The sequence below is a fragment of the Pleuronectes platessa genome, chromosome 6 (genome assembly GCF_947347685.1).
Source record: "Pleuronectes platessa chromosome 6, fPlePla1.1, whole genome shotgun sequence".
NCBI lineage: Eukaryota > Metazoa > Chordata > Actinopteri > Pleuronectiformes > Pleuronectidae > Pleuronectes > Pleuronectes platessa.
Genome location: NC_070631.1, coordinates 28637706 through 28659037, shown reverse-complemented (window position 1 = coordinate 28659037; position 21332 = coordinate 28637706). Strand labels below are relative to the sequence as shown.

Genomic DNA, 21332 nt, shown 5'->3' with positions numbered 1-21332 from the left:
ACTTTATATTGCTCTTCACAGCTCTTGCAGTTGTTTGGTGTGAATATTTTTCACAAAAAGGAATATGCAACTTAATAGTTTAATTCTTCATTCCTGTTACGTTTTTGCCAGTCATTTAAGCCCATATTGATGGTAGACATTCACCCAGGCATTTAAAACAGCACCCTTTTCACCCTGTCTAAAACAGCCCTCCTCAGAGTGACCGGTTTTGAGTGCCTGTACCTTTAAAAGCTAATGAGCCAGATCTCTCCCCCCCCCCCCCCCCCCTTTAAGAGTGAAAGTACTGAAACCCCTCTGTGATTTTCTCAGAAAGTCTCAATCACAGATCAAATAACAGATGCAGGTATTGTCTAAATGTGCTGCATGGTAATTTGCTATACTATGCACATGGACAGTACAGTAAGTTGTTATTTTGTTGTTGAAAAACATATAGGACAATTGTTACAATAATATCACACATACATACATATGTTAAAGTAGTGCAGACTGGTATGGAAAATCTGACTGAACAACATCTATTTAATATCAAAGTTAAAAGCAGAATGTGTAAATATAAATAGTTGGAAAAGGGATGTGGAAGCATCTTTTTAGGACTGCCGTCATGAAAATGTACACAACAAATCACGTGAGTCCAGGAGGTTTGACCATTCAAAAATAATGAACTACTCAAGATTATACGAATATGAGAAACTCCAGCTTATGACCTCACTGTGCTCTTGTATATAACAATTAAAGGAGTGAGGTCAAAGTGAAAGGCTGAATTAACCCTCCTGTCCCTGCTTTCTGCTTTACCTTATTGTATATTAGGCCAGTTTGAGTAACACATGACACAACAAATAATAAAACCTTCTTTGTATTTCTAGTGGGAGTTCTGCTTTTGTCTAACTATCTTAAAAAGTGTGATTTCTTCAAAACAGCTGTCAGCTTGGGGAAATTGAGTGCTGTACCCTTTACAAATTGACAACACTATAACCATTTACAAACAAGAATCAAAGTTCAAAGGTTTTTAGCTTAGAAAAGACTTATGTACAGAACATTAACAGTAAGTGGGTAAATGTGTTCTTTGTGCTGGTGCATTAGAAGGAAGTGGTTTCTTATGAAAATTGTCTCAATATCAAAAAAGACATCACATGACTGATTGACATTTATGAAAAGCTAATTTTTCTTTTATAAAAAGCACATATTTTAAAAACTGCAAAATTGAGCTCTGACTGTTTAGTGTTACTGTGAAGTTTAAAAATCTTGTCTCCATTAGCATCCTCGCCCAAAGTTGTTTATGAAACTCAGCATCTCAGCTAGATCATTTTAAACCATATGGAGAATATACACATGGAGAGATAATTAGAGCAGTCGTTGGAACCAAACCTCATGATGTTATTATGAACCAATAGGGGGATATACACAGATTTTGAAGGAAATTAAGCCTTTTTGTGATCAGAGATGATGCAATCATGGTACACAAATTCACAAATTCAAACCCCAACTGTAGCAATGCATTAGTCTTAAACTTAATCCTCTCCCTTTTCTAAGCAGTTTCACCTTCCCAAACCACAGCACTCAAAATGCTCCTGGCAAACAAAAGGATCCTGCCAACTTAAGCATCCGATCAGAAAACACTCGTATTGGTCGTTTTGAAAGGCTGCAATAACTGGTGTAACTTCTTCTTGTGAAAACATAAAGATAAAAGGCCTACATACAGCTCCTGTGGTGTCATCCAAGTGTCCATAAAACACTTCATCCACCCTCCATCGGCATAGTGGTGAGTAGACAATGAGTGAATTGTTCATTTGTGGGTGAACTATCTCTTTTATAGGAGCACCATCTAAATAAGCTAAAGGCCAAGAGCTATGCTTTATTATTGACTTTATTAAACGTGCACTAGGGTTGGAATCAATTGACGATGGCTGACAGCCATCATGATGGTGAGACAACATTGTGACGCCCCCTGCCCCGTTCGACACTGACAGAGAAGTGCAGACTTCTGACTACAATTACGCTGTCTACTATAACGTAGAAAAAAACAGTCGAAAGTGGATATAGTGATTATGGATTAAAGTGATCAACTGTTTATATGGGTCAAAAAGCATCTGACAGATCCATTTTCAGCGATCATTTGGGGTCTTTTCATACATGTTTGGACCATAAAAAAGTTGTTTTAAGTTTTTACTAGCCCTGTCAGTAATTTACTGCTCCTCTCTTTGTCTATCATGCCAAACCGAATGCGCCTTGCCATATCCTCTGGCTCTCCATACAGTAGATTGTCTAATTTCCCAAAATGTCGTTTGTGTGTGCCAGCGCGCGCAAGAGAGTAATAGAGCGACTAATTTAAGACAAGTTTAGATTTTTGGGTGATCAGTCTTTATATTGTGGCATCATTTCATTGTTTAAACTGTAGCGGGTCAGAGACGTCAGCTGAGTCGGTGTTTGTGTCTGCCAGTAAGACATCCCCCCCACAACAATGTCATCACTTTGTTTCACTGCATATATCGTCACATGCCAATTAAGTTGACATTGCCCAACCCTAATGTGCAGTGAGTGATTCAACATACAGGTTTTGTTTGCCAGTTCTGTCTCTTATCAGCAAAACCTGATACAAATGCGCACATTAGGTTAGAGCATTAGGTAAGATACAGATAACTGACATGTTTTATCTTTGGCGATAGCATTGATAGTCATTGCAATGTAATTATGTAAAACCATTTTTGCTCATACAAGTGTACTTATAATATAGATACAAAACACACATTTATCAAAAACTGGCAGTAGCATACTCATCTCAAGCCACTACTCTGATGGTGGATGAGGACAGTGCAGACACACAGACGTTTTTTGGTTTGTTTCTTTCACATTATAAACATTAATGAGTGTGTGGGTGAAGTAGTTCCTGTGGATCTATACTATCCACAGGAGTAAGCATATACTTTGTTTAGACAGTAGCAATGACCCTTCACCATATGCCGAAAGGCAGTGTCCAAGTGTACATTTTATGTCTGCTGTGAATTTTTTATTTCAAAGGTCCCATATTATATAGGAGACAGACAGGGATAAAAAATAGTTTAAATATATCAAAAAACACATACAGTCCATATTCACACACTGTGCCTTAAAACAGGCCATCAAAAATTTCACATTTGTTAGCCATGCTCAAGCATCCAACATTTATTTTGTTTTATTGGGCAGGAGAAAGTCTACTTTATTTGTATTCATTATTGGACTTTGTGCTCGTTCTCTTTTAAGGACTGTTGCTAGGGTTTTGTTTTGTCTTTTCAACAAATCTTTTTAGCTTGTAATAATTGTATTGGTATTCTTCTGGTTTTATCAATTGAGTTACAATTTTACTGAAAACCATTTTTTATTATAACTCAGTTAGTAGACTGCAAACTTGTTTACTCACAGTGAATGGATGATATCCACCTCCTGGAGTCAGAGCTCTGAGATGAGTCAGGGTAAATAATCTCCAAGACTGAGCTGGAGGCAGAGGCAGCAGACTCCACCACTTCTGAAATGCAACACTGGGGAAAGTCACGTGTACCCAGGGATTTGCTCTGGAACCAGACTAGAGGCCCTATTGTATAGCTCTATATCACTTCCAACATTAGTACTTAGTAGTAGTGACCATCTCTATTTGGATTTACTGGTGGGTTTTACAAAGTCACAATAGGCTAAAATGCGTTACCTGTGCTTGGCAACACAAACTGCCCTGCTTTTGAGACGTATGAGAGAGGTGATGTAAACTACATGACATGGATTTTGGTACTTCAGACCACAAACTTCAAATAAAACCAAGGCAAAGGGTCAAATATGGGACTTTTATGTTTTGACTTAGGTTAAGGTAAGGAAGATACTCTTTCCCTTAACTTGTTCAGTTGTAAATAACTAAATAAGCCGTGGCTCTAACACTGGTTCGTTGCCTCCCAGTCCAAATCTAGAAGACCAATATCACTGACAGAGTTAAGAGCCACCAATATGTGTATTTGTAAATAAATGTATTGCACTGAAAACAAATGGTACTACCAGCTTGCATTTTACATTCTAGTGTGTTGCGTTTCACGTTCAATCATTTTCAACGATAGGTATCATACAATAGCAAAGTGCAGGGCCAATTTTACAAACTGATTTACCACTGAGTTTTATGATGGTGGTAATGAATCCAAGTGTACTGTGTTACCATAAAACAGAATAAAGGTGTCCCATTAAACGGACATGGACAGAGTAGTTTGAAGACTGGATCTGGATGGCTGTGGTTATGGTGAACTACAACATCAAACCCCCGAAATGACTGTTACCTGAACAAGCTATAAGAAAACTACTGAACATCTGTGCTGTGCTGCAGCCTGTGGAACCTTCTGTGAGAGTTTGGAGTGAGCAAGGGTGAAGGTGAGGTTTGATTGAAACCACAGACTGTGTGGCGGTCATCAGCCTTCCTCAGAGGTTGCAGGAAAATGTAGGGTTAGTGGGTGATGGTTATGTCATAGTAAACAGAGCCATCAGTATGTGGAGTTACACTTCTACAGAAGTGATCTGGTTCATCTGGGCCCTCATGGACTGGATGCTGTTGAGGATCTTTTTCTGGTGCCCAGCTAATGTCACTCCCACTCTGAGGATGTCCCTGAAGAGAAAACATTTGTAAGTTCCACCTTATTATAAAACAGCATAAGACCAAAATTTTGTGGATGCAGGAATACAAGTCTAAATGGTCATTTCAGTTTTTTTTATATTATTGTGTTAGCAAAAAGGAAGAATAGATCAGCATCTCATGCTTCTAATAGACTACCCTATCACTGTGGCTGTAACTAAACATCTACCCTCCCGGGTGTATGATTATGTGTCTGAATTGGTGAATGGCAATAACCTGCCTGTACTGGAAAGTACTTTGAGTAGTCATCAAGACAACAGCGCTAAATAAATACAGACCATTTACCATCCATCACCTATGCTTTTATCTATGCTTATCCTTTCTGGGTGGGATCTGCAGCCATTCCCAGCTGACTTTGGGTGATAGGTGGGATGTGCCCTGGACAGGTCACCATTGTATTAATAATAATAATAATAATAATAACTTAGATATCCCATACTGCCATGGATTATACGCACTATCCTGAGCAATACATAGTGAAGCCTGAACCCTATGCAAACCATTTTGACTTACAGTTGCTGTGTAGTTAGTATTTTCACCAAAAATGGTGTCAGTATTGAGCAAAAAACAAAGATTTCTCAAAACACACCAAAATTATTTTTAAAAAATTGGCATATGGTGAATATACATTATTTAAAAACATGTATTTTCCTTCCTATCAATTAATTTGAATTGAGTTATTGTTTGTGGGTAAATGATTAAAATCAAAAAATATTGCAGACATATTCAATAATATCACTCAGAAACATATATTATTAAAAATAAAGACACTCTTACTGTTGATTCACTATGAGTTTTCTGTGATGTGTTTCAATGTTCTATGACTTAACGACCTGTTCAGACCTGCTATTAACATCCATTCTTAGTGATCCGATCACAGGTGGACAGCTCTAAGTACAGACGTGAACGCACCAAAATGGGTCTCCATTGTGACTTTAGATCACAACACTTAGGCCACATTTGGAGGTGGCCTGGGGCGCATGTGGCAACACTCTTTAAGCATATGACCGTGAGTAGATGCAAATGTATCTAACATAATCTGAGCCACTACAGTTTTATAATATACCAAAGAATTCGCTCCATCTGGCTACAATGGCCCGAGTCTCGCGCCTGAGCGCTCGTGCCACAAAGGACACAGCTCTCACCTCCTGCACAAATATTGGTCAGAGGCATCTCTTCCACCGGTCCCCCATCTATTTTATTTGCCGAGGTTTTATTATGAGCAATTTTTCTTTTGGTCTTGTGATAGAAATTTTACTCATTAGGGCAATGATTGATATTGATGTTTTCGAAAGATAACAAATGTTGCCGGAGAAGTCAGGGTTGCACTCATGACTGTTATGTGACATCCTCACTGACGAGGTCACCAAACAAATCACTTAACAGAACAGAGGATTTGTGTTTGTAAACTACTCAAGGGATCTTGAACAGTAGATGCTACATTCCAAAGGTCTGGGAAAGATTAGGTGACAGGATATGGGTCACCTATTGTTTAACATGAAAGAGGTTGATCGATAACATTTATCTCCTCTCCAGGAGGGGCTTGGAGATGTATAAAGTGTTGCTTTTCCTGTATGTCATTGCTCATTGTATGAAATCTATTCCATGGTCTTGTACATTGATGCCCATCTGCAGATGTAGAATAAACTTCCAGAAAGACATTGTAATGACTTGTGCTTGACTATTGAGAAATTCCCATGACAGTCTTCTTCTTATGTCCTATGTCTTCTCTTAATTTCATCAGTTGTTCTTTTTGTTTTACCCACAGCATTTACTTTCTCGCAGATACTCTCCCATATCACGTTTCTTCGAGTTATAGTAATATTTCTTCGCTGTAGCTCAATGCATTGTAAAGAAAGGTGTAAACAGACAAATGTAGAGCTTACCTCTTGTGATCGGACCTCTTAGGATGGATGTTAATACCAGGTCTATATAGGCTCTTTGACCTCTTGCATTTGCATTAGGTAAATAACTATTCAAACTTATCTAACTTACTCAGTGGTCATTTGAGAGACCAACTCAAAGCTGGTGAATCCTTCGTTGACAAAATTCTCCTTGTACTGGCCCATCTTAATGGCATCCAGCCACTCATCCACTGTGCTAAAAGAAGAGAAGTCTGGAGTATTGCGATCAAGCAGAGGTAAGTGAACACTGGAAGACAGAAAAATGACAAAACAAGAACATAGCAATACCATGAGAGCGTTGATTTGTGAAAGCCATTCTCAGTGTGAGCGATGAAGGTCCTTACTGCTTTACCTTGATGACAGTGGAGTCAAAGCCTTGAGGCTGTTGGGGTTGCGGATCATCTTGTCCAAGGTGCTGACAATCTGGCTGAATTTAGGTCGGTTGTTCCGGTCTTTCTGCCAGCAGTCCAGCATCAACTGATGCAGTGCACTGGGACAATCCATAGGGGGGGGTAACCTGTAGTCCTGCTCTATTGCATTGATAACCTACAACAATTTATAAATAGTAATTGTGAATATCAGAGAAGATGACTGGAACACACAAGAACCTGTTTAGGTGCAGAAATACACGATTGGAAAAATAAGCTTGATAAAATGAAACAAAACCATTATATAAAGCACATAAGACTACTGGTCATTAAAGGGACAGTTCATCCAAAAATGAAAGACAACTCATTATCTTATCACCCCTATGCCAATGGGAGTTGGTTAAAACACTTCTGGAGTATCAGGGGTACACTTTGTTAGAGCAGAATCCAATACAATTGAAGTAAATGGTGAGTCCTTCATCAGACGTAATAAAACAACAGAAACGCCACAACATGCCTCCATACTTCATGAGTTGACCCAGCCAAGTGTCCGCAAGCTCCGACATTCATATTCGACTCGAAACGATGTAATTTACACCCGAGTTTTAAGCATAAATGTAGTGATGGTGAGATGAAGCTTCATGAAGCATTGACGCTTTCCATCCAATTGGTTCACTCATGGGCCGAAGCTTCATGGTGCTTCATTTCCTCTACTGCGCCACCAAGTGGATAATAAATGTAAAACAGGCAGAGTTATTCTAATGACACCTTGGCTCTGTTGTGTGAAGCTTTGAATTGAATAAATGAATGAATGATGTTTGTGATGCCAATACATAATGATGAACTTATTAATATGGTGTCTGTCTTTATGATACAACGGCGGGGTCAAAAGGCGCCTCCTATCCACCCCCCTGTTAAACCTTTGTGCGGTTCACACCGGACGCTGAATCGCCGCGCCGCGATGGTTTCGGCGCGGAGTCTATTTTTCATGCTCACCGCGAGCGTAATGCGCCAGGAAACACACTGAAAAATGGATTTAAACGATATTGATGACATATTTTATGATATAAATTATCAAATATGCATCCCATACTTTGCATTCCCCTTCTGTTGTCCTGGAGTTTTAATTTTACCAATTTTACCAATCACATTATTAAATGTCCCCCTCTGCCCATCCAGTACAGCCACACAGGCAGTCATATAGATAACGACATTGAACGGCGCAAACAGCGGAGAAATTCTTGAAGATGGACGACATTAAATTAATAATTGAAGTGGAGAAGTACAGTGAGTTGTATGATCCTCGGCACATGTTGTAAAAAGACAGCACCAAAAAAAGGACAAATGTTGGGACGCTGTTGCAGTTAATGTTGGAGCAACAAGTAAGTATATGCTTTTTTACTACTGGGTTAACGTGTGATATTACTAGCGCTACGCTGCGCTTCAGCGTCCAGTGCGAACCCGGCGTTACTCGGTTCTGGTGGTCTTTTAGGCTGTGAACACAGTGCAAATGACCTTGTTTCGAGTGGAATATGAAGGTCAGGGCTTGCGGACACCTGGATGACACCACAGGAGCAGTATGGATGCATGTTATGTTTATTCTGTTGTTTTATGACGTCTGAAGTTAGGTAAGCAATAAGCTACACTGTTTAACCCTGGAACTGCAAAAGTGTTTTGTTCATTCAAACACTTCACCCAGGGGCGGCTCCTGGCATAGGCGACATAGGCGGTTGTCTAGGGCGCACAATGTGAAAGTGCGCCACAACAGACTGATTTATCATGATGTGACAAATGCAATGTAAACCAATACATTCAAGTCACACCATCACTCTCTAACCCCAGGGATGCATCGAAGGTAGAAGCGCCGCGAAACACCATGAAAAGCTGTCCACCTCCTTTCCGCACCCATGCTGTTCGCACCGGCACCTGCCGGGAAGCGCTGGGAAGCACCGCGGCCAGCTCGTGACTTGCAGCGATGGTTTCAGGGTCTGCTCTTTTTCTTTTTTGCGCTCGCCGCGAGCAAATCGGGTTGGAAAACCCACTGAAAATCGATTTTAGACGATATAGGTGATATATTATATAAACGATTAAATATGCATCCCATGCTTTCGATTTTCTCGCTGTTCTTCTGGAGTTTCAATTTCGCAGATTTTTGCCCCAACATGAGGAAATTTCCCCATCTTTAATTATGTAATTAATACACACATTTGTCAGTTGTGTCTAAACAGACAGACACACAGAAGCACATAATCTCTTGTGGGGGGGTGAGAAATGCGCTTCCTGTGTGAACAGCCAGGCGGCTGCTCGCACGAGAATTTGCCCTTCCGCCTCAGGTGTGTCCCTGACGTACACGCTCAATGGTTAGAGTCGAATATGAGTCAAAAAATTATTAAATTATCCGGTGCACAATTCAGAAAGCAACGCAAAGTAGAGGAGGAGAAGAAAGAACAATATAGAGGTAAGAATCACCCCGATTGTGGACATCATTAATGGTTATTTTTGTCGGCATGACATGATTTGCTGTCAGTAAAGCAGATTTCAGACTCTTTTTATATTTTTTATGGTATATTTTTATAATTTTTTATACCTTACAATTTTGTCTGCCTGTGTGTGCATCTGTTTACAGTTCTTGGGGATGCATGACAATTTGCGTGTGTATGTTGGGGGGCACCAATCTGAAATCTCGCCTAGGGCGCCAACATTGCCAGGGCTGGCCCTGACTTCACCCACCCCCTAATCGGCCTAGGGGTCGGTAGATAATGAGTGAATATTAATTGGTGAACTATCTCTTAATGCAAGCTAGTAATTTCTGCATTCAAAGGGCCACTTGGTTTTGTTCACCAAAATGTTACAACTGTGCTACAATTTACAATGTACAGGCGCAAGAAGACTGTCTCATAAAATAAGTATAATAACTTGATAAAAATGTAAATGCGATGGTTGGAGCTGTTTCAGAGTAAACTTTATAATGACAGGACTTGGTTTCCCAATTGCTTTTGTGGTATTTGTTCTCAGCTGGGATCTCTGTACTGGACACAATCAAAAGATTCAGTATTCTCATCTGATACATCTGCACCAAATAGTATTTTACATAATGATGGGCTGTTATTTCAATATTGATAATTAAAGAAACCTAGAATATCTATTATTTAATTTTAATAAATGTATCTGTTTTCCTTTTCAATTAAGAATTAAACAATAATTTTCACATAAGATTCAATTAAATTTGTTATCTAAATTAATTTCTGTTTTAATTCAATTTCTATAAATCTATAATTTTACAAAGGAAGTCAATTAATTTATAAATTAAACAATTAATTAATTAAAATTCAATTAAAATGATTAAATTATTAAAGTCATTGGCATCGACAAATCATAAAGGAGACAAGCTTATCATCTTTCTATGACAGTTCAGTTATATGTACTAGAATGTAAATACTGCTTGTTCTAAAGGGCATTACTCACATCTTGATTGCTCATGTCCCAGTAGGGCCTCTCTCCATATGACATCACTTCCCACATGACGATTCCATAGCTCCAACAATCACTGGAAGAGGTGAACTTTCTGTACTGGATAGCCTCTGGTGCTGTCCACCTAATGGGAATCTTTCCCCCCTGGGATAAGCAAGTGTGGAGGTAAACAGACAGTGTTGTATTTAAAAAAAGTCCTTCTATAGAATTTGCAAGATCATTTCAAAATTGCTCAGTGCAATCTAACGATGTCTATGAGGAAGTGTCCTTCAAGTTTTTGTTTTCATCTGTAGCATGGCTTCAAAATGTTTCGTCATGACAAAGAAAGTTGGTTGATGTTCTAAATAGACAGTTCATGCTCAAACTTTCCCCAAACTCATATTGCTTGATAAGAGTTCATCACTGACAATTTTTTGTGTGCCAATATATAGTGGGTGTTGTAAAATAGCTCAATAGCATCCCCTATAAGATTTCAACAAAGCATCCCCTGTGGCACGCATTGCTTAGAGCAGGGTTCGGCAACCTGCGGCTCCGGTGCAGTATGCGGCTCTTCAGCCCTTCTGCAGTGGCTCCCTGTAAAGTGCTGTGCATGTTGCGCATATTTTTCGCGAACGGAGAACTTAGCGAATCAGTTTTCATATGATGAACGTGAGTGAACATCACGTTTACGTTCATTTTTTAAATCATCATCTTATTAGGCCGTCATGAAATAGCAGGAGCGGGCGTATGTGTGTGTGTGTGGCTCCGCCCCCCGCCCACGCTCACTTGCTCAGAGACTCACTCAGTGAGATCAGAGCTCAGCGACTGACCGGCTGCTTCTTAACAGTGGAAACACAGAGTTTCTCTGGTCACAGCTGCTCAGAGATCAGCTCAACAGCTTCTTGATCAGAGGAGAAGCTGCATTTGGTTTGTACCGAGCTTCAGTTTCGGTGTCCGCCTCCAGTCTGACCTGCTCTCACGTTTTGTTTTAATATTTCGTCAACTAAAATATGCGTCACATCCTATTACGTCTACAGCCCGGCTCTCTTCCCTGCAGGTCGCTAATCTATAGTGTCCGACCCCCGGCCTCGGTAAACTAACCATGGATAAATCCCCAAAAAGAAAAGTCTGGGAGGAAAATAGAGAGTTTAATTCTGCGTGGACAGATTTATTTGCTTTCCCTGCCAACGATGCAGGTTAACCTGTATGCTTGATATGTGGCGAGGGATTAGCAACAAAAAATGTAATGTTTAAAGACATTTCCAGAGCAAACACACAGCATCTGCTGAAAAGTACCAAGCTGGATATGAGCAAAAAAAGCATAGTTCTGTGTTGAATTTATTTCAAAGTAGGGCTACACATGTATTTTGTTCTCCTCTTCATAAGAGTTTGGTGTTTTCCTTTTTTGTAACAGGTAAAAATAGCAATTTAATAAATGCAACAAACTTTGGTTTTATATATATTGTATAACTATATATATAACTTTATAACCTGTGTTATCAAATATGTTTTGCGGCTCCAGACAGATTTAATTTGGGGGAAGAGGGGGCAAAATGGCTCTTTTGATAGTAAAGGTTGCCTACCCCTGGCCTAGAGTCACAAAAATTTGTAAACTTATGTGTAACAAGCAAACTTACAACAAAGTCTCTTGGGGTTATAGTTAAACCTAAATGGAAGTCAGTCATTTTGATTTAAGTTGTGAAGTTTTTGCCACTTCCACACATTGTATTTTAACAAACTCCTCCTACAGCAAATACACACACAGTCATTGCTGCTGATGTTAATTTCAATGTTACCATATTAACTTTACAATTAGCCATCAGCTTCAGTTTGGATTCGATGTCGCCTACTCTGGCCACTGGAATGCAATAGACTATAGTCACTACTGATGTTAACTTTTTAAACTGAGTCGCCAATGACAACATTGAATTGGTGCTTCCTTAATCATGGGCTTTGACTTAGCACAATGCCCCCTCAGGACAGTTTCACAGCTCCCCTGGGTTCCTGGCTGCTCGGAAGATGCTGAGGCACTGATAGCTGGGTATAAGCTAGTTGGCTATGCAGCGGCTGAAGGGGCCTGGCTAACTACAGCTTAGGTTCCAAGTTGCAGTGCCGAGCTTCCAAATCGCTGCCAATACACTACATTTATATCATGTTCCATTACTATTAGAGCCGGCAGGGGAATAAGTAAACATGGTTTTCAAAGGCCTATAGATGGATTAATACCATATTCCACATCCACTGACACAGCTAAATGGACATGACACCTTTCAACTAGTCTGAAATTGAATTTATAAACCTGATGTCATCAATAGATACAGGGTCATCACCAAAGCTTATTTTATCTTCTGATGAAGACTTACCAGAGCGCTGGTGTATGTGGGGTCTGAAGTATCATCCTCAAGAAAGCGTGACAAACCAAAATCAGATACTTTGCACACTAGGTTGCTGTTGACCAGGATGTTCCGGGCCGCTAGATCACGATGGACATAGTTCATGTCACACAGGTACTTCATGCCAGCGGCTATACCACGCAGCATTCCCACCAGCTGGATCACTGTGAACTGCCCGTCATTTTGCTTGAAGAAAAAAACGTTTACTTAGTGTTGAATTGAATAATGCAGATGAATAAACATTACTCACTATTGTATATTGAGTAACAAATGCCCTAAACATTAACCACTCGATACTTTTTTGAGATGTGAGCTCCTTGCCTCACCACATGCTCTCTGTAATTCTTATATTATTGTCAATGATTGGTGATGATTTTATTTTCATAGCTGAAATTAACAGTGGGTTGTGAAGATTACCAAAATATTCAGCAGTTCAAACTTGTATATTAGGAAATATACTTAGTGTTTACAAGTAACTATCAGGCCAGTAGGGGAGAGCGGGGTAATGTGGGACATTTTTACATTTGCTCCCCTCTAGGCGAGCTAAAATGATATATCAGTAAAATTTAAACATTTCCCATTAATTCAGGATGTTTTCTAGCAATGGAAATGATCAGAATGTCTTCAGGACAAAGGGCAGTGAATATATGATTGTTTTAAAAAAAAGTGGTCTTGTGTCCCACTTTACCCCAGCTACGGGGTAAAGTGGTCCACTTACTTTTTCCACTTTAAAATACCATAACAACACATGTTGTAATAGTTAAAATCCCGACAGCTAGATTGACAACCACTAATATCGGACTAGTAACAGAATCATTGTGATTGTTCAATTAAGCACATTTATGATTATTATGATTCATGTGATCTCTTGCACACCCTAGCTCACCGGCACATTGTTTCTCTGTCCAATTGGCAATCCAATTCTCTGCGTATTCAAATGCCAGTTCACGGCACTTAACTGGAGCAAGGCCATGTAACTGGTCAACTAGTTGTTTCAAGTGTTTGGCAAGCTCCTCCTCCATCTCATCTGTGAATATTCTCTTTACCTTTACCGCGCTACTGCACCCCAGGCTACTGATTTTACTTCCCCTTCCCCTTTCTCTTTTTTCTTTATGAATCTTTTGAGGGTTGTCTTGTCAATATTTCTATCCCTTCCAGCTTTTCTTAAGGACTTCTTTCCTTGCATGACCTCAGCGGCTGCACTCTCCATCTCTGCGAGGGATGTTTGGCCCCAGGTTGTCTTCTTGGTGTGTTCTTGGCATGATGGCTTTTCTACAATGTTTATGACATTAAAAATAAAACATATATAATGTAATATAACACTAAAATATGTTTAAGAATAAACTTAACTTGTGCTTCATGGTGGGGTAAACCCCACAGCATTTGTCCCACTTTACCCCACAGCCACCGTTCTAGAAAAAACATCTCTTAGCAATTCAGGCTAATCTTCAGCTAGCATCAATCACATGGTTTTATATGTTGGAAGTTCACCAACATGTATGATATAAGCTTTTCTTCCCATATTCAATTTGTTTTGACACAACAGTTGATTAAGTTCAAAGCAAGAAAATTTACTTTTACATGCAAAAAACAAATTTTTATGAAAAAACATACATTCCACAGCACCAGCTCCAACTTCTCCTTCATGGCAAGGGGGGAATGGGAGGGGCTTGAAAACATAATGGTCAAATGACCACAAATGTGTTCCATTGCCTAGATACAGGGGGTGGCTCACATTACCCGATGTCCCACATTACCCTGCTCTCCCCTACTGCTAGCTGTGTGTGCATGAGCCCATTCTGTTTAGGTGCACATGCAGACTGAAATTAGTTGTTGAGACTATAGGCCCTAATTTACACATGGCACACAGTAAGGCAAAGTGTGACACAAGTATCAGATTGAAACAATTGTCATTTTCCCAACATTTAAACAGCAAATGTGCTTGGGCCCATCTGAATTGCCAAAGTATGTGTTGGTTAGGCAGAAAAAGAAGTGCTGCTAATAGATGCAATGTATGAATGTGTGTGTGAATGGCTGAATGGCAAACTGTACGGTACACCGCTTTGAGTGGTCATCAAGACTAAAAAAGTGCTATATAAATACAAACCATTTACCATATAAAATGTCCTGAGGTAACAGGTGCCACCTTGTCCTCATTAACAATGAATGTTTAGAGAGTGTGATGTTTAAGTAAAAGTCAATCGCAGTTTAGTTTTGGCAGTCCAACCTGCTGATTGCTGGACTCACCCCTCTCCTTGATTCAAAACAAAAAGTTCTGCCAGATGATGACCAACATGATCTCACTGAATAAACTAATGTTAAGTGTTTAATTATGTAGCACTTATTGGCACTGCAATATGTAGCAATCGAAGTATACCCCTCATTTCCAATGATCTCCAATGACATTGCCATTAACAGGGCATACAACATATCACACATATACAAAACAATCTTTCTTATGGAAAAAGTGCAATGGATGAGTAGATGGCCATCAGTGCCTATAAGATAACTTTGTCTTTAATCAGTACGGCTCCTTTACCCTGAGGAAGGAGTCAAGGGATCCATTCTCCATGAACTCAGTAATGATCATCACAGGGTTGCTCTTGGTCACAACCCCCTCTAGATGGATTATGTTGGGATGGTCAAATTGGCCCATGATTGATGCCTCACTTAGAAAGTCCCGCCTCTGGCGTTCAGTGTATCCCGCCTTTAGTGTCTTAATAGCCACAAGGATCTCTCTCTTCCCAGGCTGACGAAGGTTTCCACTACACACTTCCCCAAACTCTCCTGATAGGAAGACAAGAGGATTCAGTGTTAAGTTTGATTAATGATAAAATAAGGCAGCAACAAGTGGGTTTCAGGCTTGAAAGTCACTTCATCAAGTTAAATTCAGTTTAAAGTGAACCATTTACCAGTTTTAAGCTATGTTTACATGGGAAGTTCAAGTAACAGTTGGGTTTCAATAAAAGTATGGAAACAAGACTTGGAAAATGCTAAACTATGTCACCATTTATGTCTTATTAAGAAAGCCAGAATGAACATTATTTGAAAGTAACACGTCAATAGAATTTTGATGATATTGGAACTGGCATATATATTTTAAATTATATGTCAGAACTCAGACAACATATTTAGCTCTGTATCAACACACGTCATGTTTTGCACACAGAGCGCTGAAGTGACATTTAATTACAAGTGGTTGGAACAAAGTTGTGGTTGGTCTTATTGGTCACTATAATCCTGCCCCCAGCCTCTGATTTAAGAAGTTCTTACTTCTAGACCAGCAATGAGTTGGTGCCACTCTCAACCAGTTTTTCTCTCCGAGAGCCACTTTTTTGACCATGGAAACACAGAGAACTGGTTCCCGATTAGGCACTAGCTCCTAATTGGCTGGATTAATTTATTTTACATGCACTGTTTTCCTTTACCTGCACCAATCACTTGTTCAATCTTCACACAGGAAATGTCAATCTCCTTGGCAAACTCTCTGACTGCTTCATTGGGGTCTTCATATGTGAAGGGGTCAATGTATATCTTCATTCCTGGTGACACTTCAACAGTAAGAACACACAAAATCAGGTTACCCCTAGGACCTTCTGGGCCTTCAAAGAGGGTCCAAATACATCAGCGTTTCAATTGTAATATATTCAATATTAAATATATTCAAAACCAACGGAAATTAAAGGTTTTCGGGACATTGTCTCTTGAGAGAAAACAATCAGAAAGGGCTAACTGTATTGGTTGGGACCAAGTGGCAGCCTAGTATAACGTCACCCACTGGTTTGTGAACTCCTGTTTTGAAGTAGAGAGTTTCAAATATGATCACAGCATCTTTAATATTTTGAACCAGGCTGAGGCAGACGTTACCATATTTGGATAAAAGGGAGGAGCTGGGTCTAACCTCCGACTTCAAACTCGAGGAGTATAAACACGCCCACCTACACCGGCTAGCTTCCATCATCCGAGGTAGTTAGCATGTGAGCTAACATTAAATAGTTTTGTCTAACATTTTTTAACACTGTGTTCTAACCTCAGAAGAGACGTCAGAACAGATGTGCGATGCTACATACACTGTGATGATTAATGACTCCTGGACTGTTTACATCTTTCCTCCATCACCATCATTACAGTCAAACTACACACTGTTTAGTTACTGCACACATATTAGATGTACGAGCAGCTTTTGTTCCTCCAGTGTTCTTTCTTAATTCTTATATTTCTCCTATAAATTATACTCACTAAATATTAAGGACTAAAGATTAATATGCCTACATTGAAGATTATGTTTACCTTGATCCACAACTGTTTTTAATTATTTGTTGTATTATAAATTAATGTAGTTTTATGTGCAATAATCTATGACTCTATTTTACTAATGATTGTAAGGAGCACATCTAGTAAAAAGTCACAGCAACAACATGCACTGCAATATTAAATTAAATAATATACATATATCAATCAAATTTTATTTGTATAGCCCATATTCACAAATTACAATTCATCTCATAGGGCTTTAACAGGGTGTGACATCCTCTGTCCTTAACCCTCAGCAAGAGTAACGCCAGGTTCACACCGGACGCGGAAGCGACGCCGAAGCGTGGCGTAAGCGCTAATCCCTGGCGCGCCGGCGCTTGGCTGGTCACACCGGACGCGGTAGCGACGCCGAAGCGCCGCGCATTACTAATAATATCACATACTTCTGCTGTTATCAGCCTGCAGTAAAAACGGCATTTAATCATTTTTTTTTAGCATATACTTACTTGTTGCTCCAACATTAACTGCAACAGCGTCCCAACATGTGTCTTTTTTGGTGTTGTCTTTATACAACATATGCTGAGAATCAACAACTCAAGTTACTTCTCCACTTCAATTATTAATTTAATGTCATCCATGTTGAAGAACTTCTCCGCTGTTAGCTCCGGTAAATGTCGGGTGTCGAGGGTAAATTACGTATTCTCCACTCAAGCCTATGTGGAGAATACGTAGCCCCCCCCCCCTTTATGACTGCTTGTGTGGCTGTAATGGATGGGCAGAGGGGGACATTAAATAATGTGGTTGGTAAAAGTGGTAAAATTAAAACTCCAAGACAACAGAACGTGAATACAAAGTATGGGATGCATATTTGATCATTTATATCAAATAAAATATGTCAGCTATATCGTTTAAAATCATTTTCAGAGTGTTTCCTGTCGCGATACGCTCGCGTCAAGCGGAAAAAATAGACTCGACGCCGAAACGATCGCTTCACGGCGCTAGGCAGCCGCGGCACAACGCTACGCTTCAGCCTCCGGTGTGTTCAGCGCTGTGGTTTAACATGGGAGTGGATGGGAGCCAGAGGATTGGCGCTGCGCTTACGCCTCGCTTCGGCGTCGCTTCCACGTCCGGTGTGAACCCGGCGTAAGGAAAAACTACTAAAAACCCTTTTAACAGGGTAAAAATACGTAGAAACCTCAGAGAGAGCCACATGTGAGGAATCCCTCTCCCAGGACGGACAGAAGTGCAATAGATGCCACGTGTAGGAGAACATCATCAATAATCAAAGTCTCTAGCAGCATTTGATGAGGGTAGACATCCCGAAGGACAACCCCAACATGATATGCCAAGCAGTCCCGCTGCAATCACAGTCCATGGTCATCAACCATCCAGACCACGATCCACCATCCAGACCAGACGCCACTCCAGTCCTCAGTCACCATCCACCGCCGCCCACCAGGACCCATCACGAGCCACCACCGCGGTCCTGGTCCACCGCCCGTGCCCAATATCAACACGACACAGGGTCCGCCACCAGCACCACGATCAGCCCACATGACTCAGAATCCGCCACACTGGATCCAACACCGCGATCAACAAACCGCAATCCATGGTGTGGCCACAGAGGCCCTGGATCTGCGGGTGATAAAGCAAAGGGATTCCGGGGATGGGGGATAGGGATGGAGAAGAGGAAGGAGAAGCTGGAAAGAGAAGCTCCGTGTGTCATGTGTCATAAAATAGAAAAAGTTACGTTCTTCCGCACTAATTATCTCTAACTATAAGCTTTATCAAAAAGGAAGGTTTTGAGCCTACTCTTAAACGAAAAGATGGTGTCTCCCTCCCGAACTGAAAGTGGTATATTATTCCACAGCCGAGGGGCTTGATGGCTAAAAGCTCTGGCTCCTACTCTACTTTTAGAGACTTTAGGGACGACAAGTAGGCTTGAATTCTGGAAGCGGAGTGCTCTAGTGGGTTTATAAGGTACTAACAGCTCTTTAAGGTAAAAAGGCGCTATATTATTAAGGGCCTTGAAGGTGAGGAGGAGAATTTTAAATTCTATTCTAGATTTAACTGGAAGTCAGTGTAGCGATGCTAATACTGGAGAAATGTGCTCTCTTCTCTTTGTTCTCGTCAGGACACGTGCTGCGGCATTTTGGACAAGCTGTAGAGTCTTTAACGACTTACTGCTGGAGCCTGATAACAGACATGGGGGACTCGAGTCAGACTCGAGTCGCAAATTTGAGGACTTGAGACTTGCTTGAATTACACTGATAAAAGACTCGACTTGACTTAGACTTGGTCTTCATGACTTGAGACTTGACTTAGACTTGAGACAGATGACTCGAAATGACTCGACTTTTTAAAAGTTAGATTAAGTTAGAAATTATGTTTTATTTATATATTTAGCCTATATATTTATTATTTTATTTTGAAAAATGATCGGGTGATTTTACAGTGCAATGAATGTACGCATCTCGGGTGATCGCGCGCTGCACGGACAAACTGCCACTGCGTGAGCAGGTCAACACAGGAGCAGCAGTCATGGAGGCGGCAAGACCAAAAATAATTAAATTTGGGTTCAAAGATTACATTGTCGATGAGAATAAGAAAAAGAGGACAGCGGTATGCAAGGTCTGCAGCTCAAAAATCAGTGACACGATCGCCACCACATCCAACTTCATCCGTCACTACAAAACCCACAAAAAAAGGTAAGCTACGTGACTGTGTCTTTTAGCTAGCTGTACGGCTGTTACAAAGCTAACGTTTGCTAACACTTAGGCCTACATATCTTAAATTGACCGTGGCTAGAAGGCTATCTATAACCTAATGTCTTCTCAATAAAATGCGCAGTAAAAGTGTCTTTAGCTAACTTATTGGCTGGTCAAATGGGTCAGACGTTAACTAGAAAGGTAACGGTTGCTAACATGAATTCCAACACAGTAGTTTATTAAGCTAACATTACGAGCAAGTCAGTGCATATTTATGCACGCTGATTAACGGCCGCGACTCGCGGATTGCCACTGCAGATTAACGTGTCACTTCAAGTTTTTGAGAGAGAGAGAGAGAGCGAGTGTGTGTGAGTGTGTGTGTGTGTGTGTGTGTGTGTGTGTGTGTGTGTGTGTGTGTGTGTGTGCGCGTGTGTGTGTGTGAGAGCGAGAGTTTGAGAAAAACTATGAGTGAAGAGAGTGTATTTCTATGTGTTTGATTGATGGTTGTGTAACACTGATATTGAAAATCCTGTATGCCAGGGAATTTAAGGGAATTTGGTTTGATAGATTTGAGGCTCTATTTTATTTTCTGTCTTATTTAAAGCCTTTTCACTCTTACATTTATTTATTTTTTAATATGTAATACAAGCAGATGAAGTTATTAACACATTATTACCTTACAGTGTAAAGAAAGAAAGAGGAGTGGAGAATATATATATATATATATATGAATATTATACATTTATCCTAAAGTCAATATTTCTCTCGGGAAATTTAACTCACATTTTAATTTGACTTGTCATAAGCCCTATAAAAACTGCATCCCACATTGCATATTAACAGATTTTGTTTAAATGTATGAACATTTCAGTGCATTTTAAAAGAGCCAATTCACAGAAATTGAACAGACTGATTGAGTCCTAGCTATATGGTCAGCAGTTCCAGGATAACAAGTAATCTTATTTGATTCTTGCATTCATAGAACTAAACTAATGATTTACTATGCAATGAATAATATATGAATCATAATGTGTAAATATATTCCTCTTTTCTTTTTACTGTCTACAGATATGAAGAGTACATCCATACCAAAGATACTTTGGATCTTAAACAGCCTTCAATCAACCAATTCATCGAATCAAGGAGTGTGCCACTATACAACTGCAACCATCCCCAGCAGAAAGCCATTACACACTCAATACTGTCGGACCTCATAATAAATTGCAACATGCCATTGTCCATCGTTGAACATCAAAGCTTTCATCAGTTTTTGTCAATAGTGGACAACAAGTACTCTCCAGTCAGTCGAAGAACAATTACTTCAAAGATTGACAGTCTGGTGGGAGATAGACAAAGTAAGCTAAAAAATGAACTAGCAAAGGCAGATAATGTGTCAGTGACTGTAGACATATGGTCAGACCGCAGGATGAGAGGCTTTCTTGGAGTCACAGGACATTGGATCAACATCGAAGATGACAGTCTTCAGTTAAAATCTCAGTTGCTCGCATGCAACCGCTTCAGAGGTTCCCATACAGGGGAAAGAATTTGTGAAGAATTTGAGCAAATATGTGAAGAATATCAAATGAAGAAAAAGGTCGACCACATCATCTGTGACAACG

The 21332-nt window shown here is 40.0% G+C and overlaps 1 protein-coding gene across 1 annotated transcript in view; it reads right to left on the bottom strand.

Annotated features, from left to right (window-relative positions):
• Positions 1-4500: 4500 nt before the first annotated feature.
• ephb2a (eph receptor B2a) overlaps positions 4501-21332 on the bottom strand; it is an 85818-nt gene continuing 68986 nt past the window's right edge. The window contains exons 9-15 of the mRNA XM_053425502.1: positions 16180-16302; positions 15291-15538; positions 12722-12937; positions 10374-10523; positions 6893-7086; positions 6632-6787; positions 4501-4609 (exon numbers count right to left, since the gene is read on the bottom strand). Of these exons, the coding sequence (XP_053281477.1) occupies positions 4501-4609; positions 6632-6787; positions 6893-7086; positions 10374-10523; positions 12722-12937; positions 15291-15538; positions 16180-16302 (1196 nt within the window). The remainder of the gene's footprint in view (positions 4610-6631; positions 6788-6892; positions 7087-10373; positions 10524-12721; positions 12938-15290; positions 15539-16179; positions 16303-21332) is intronic.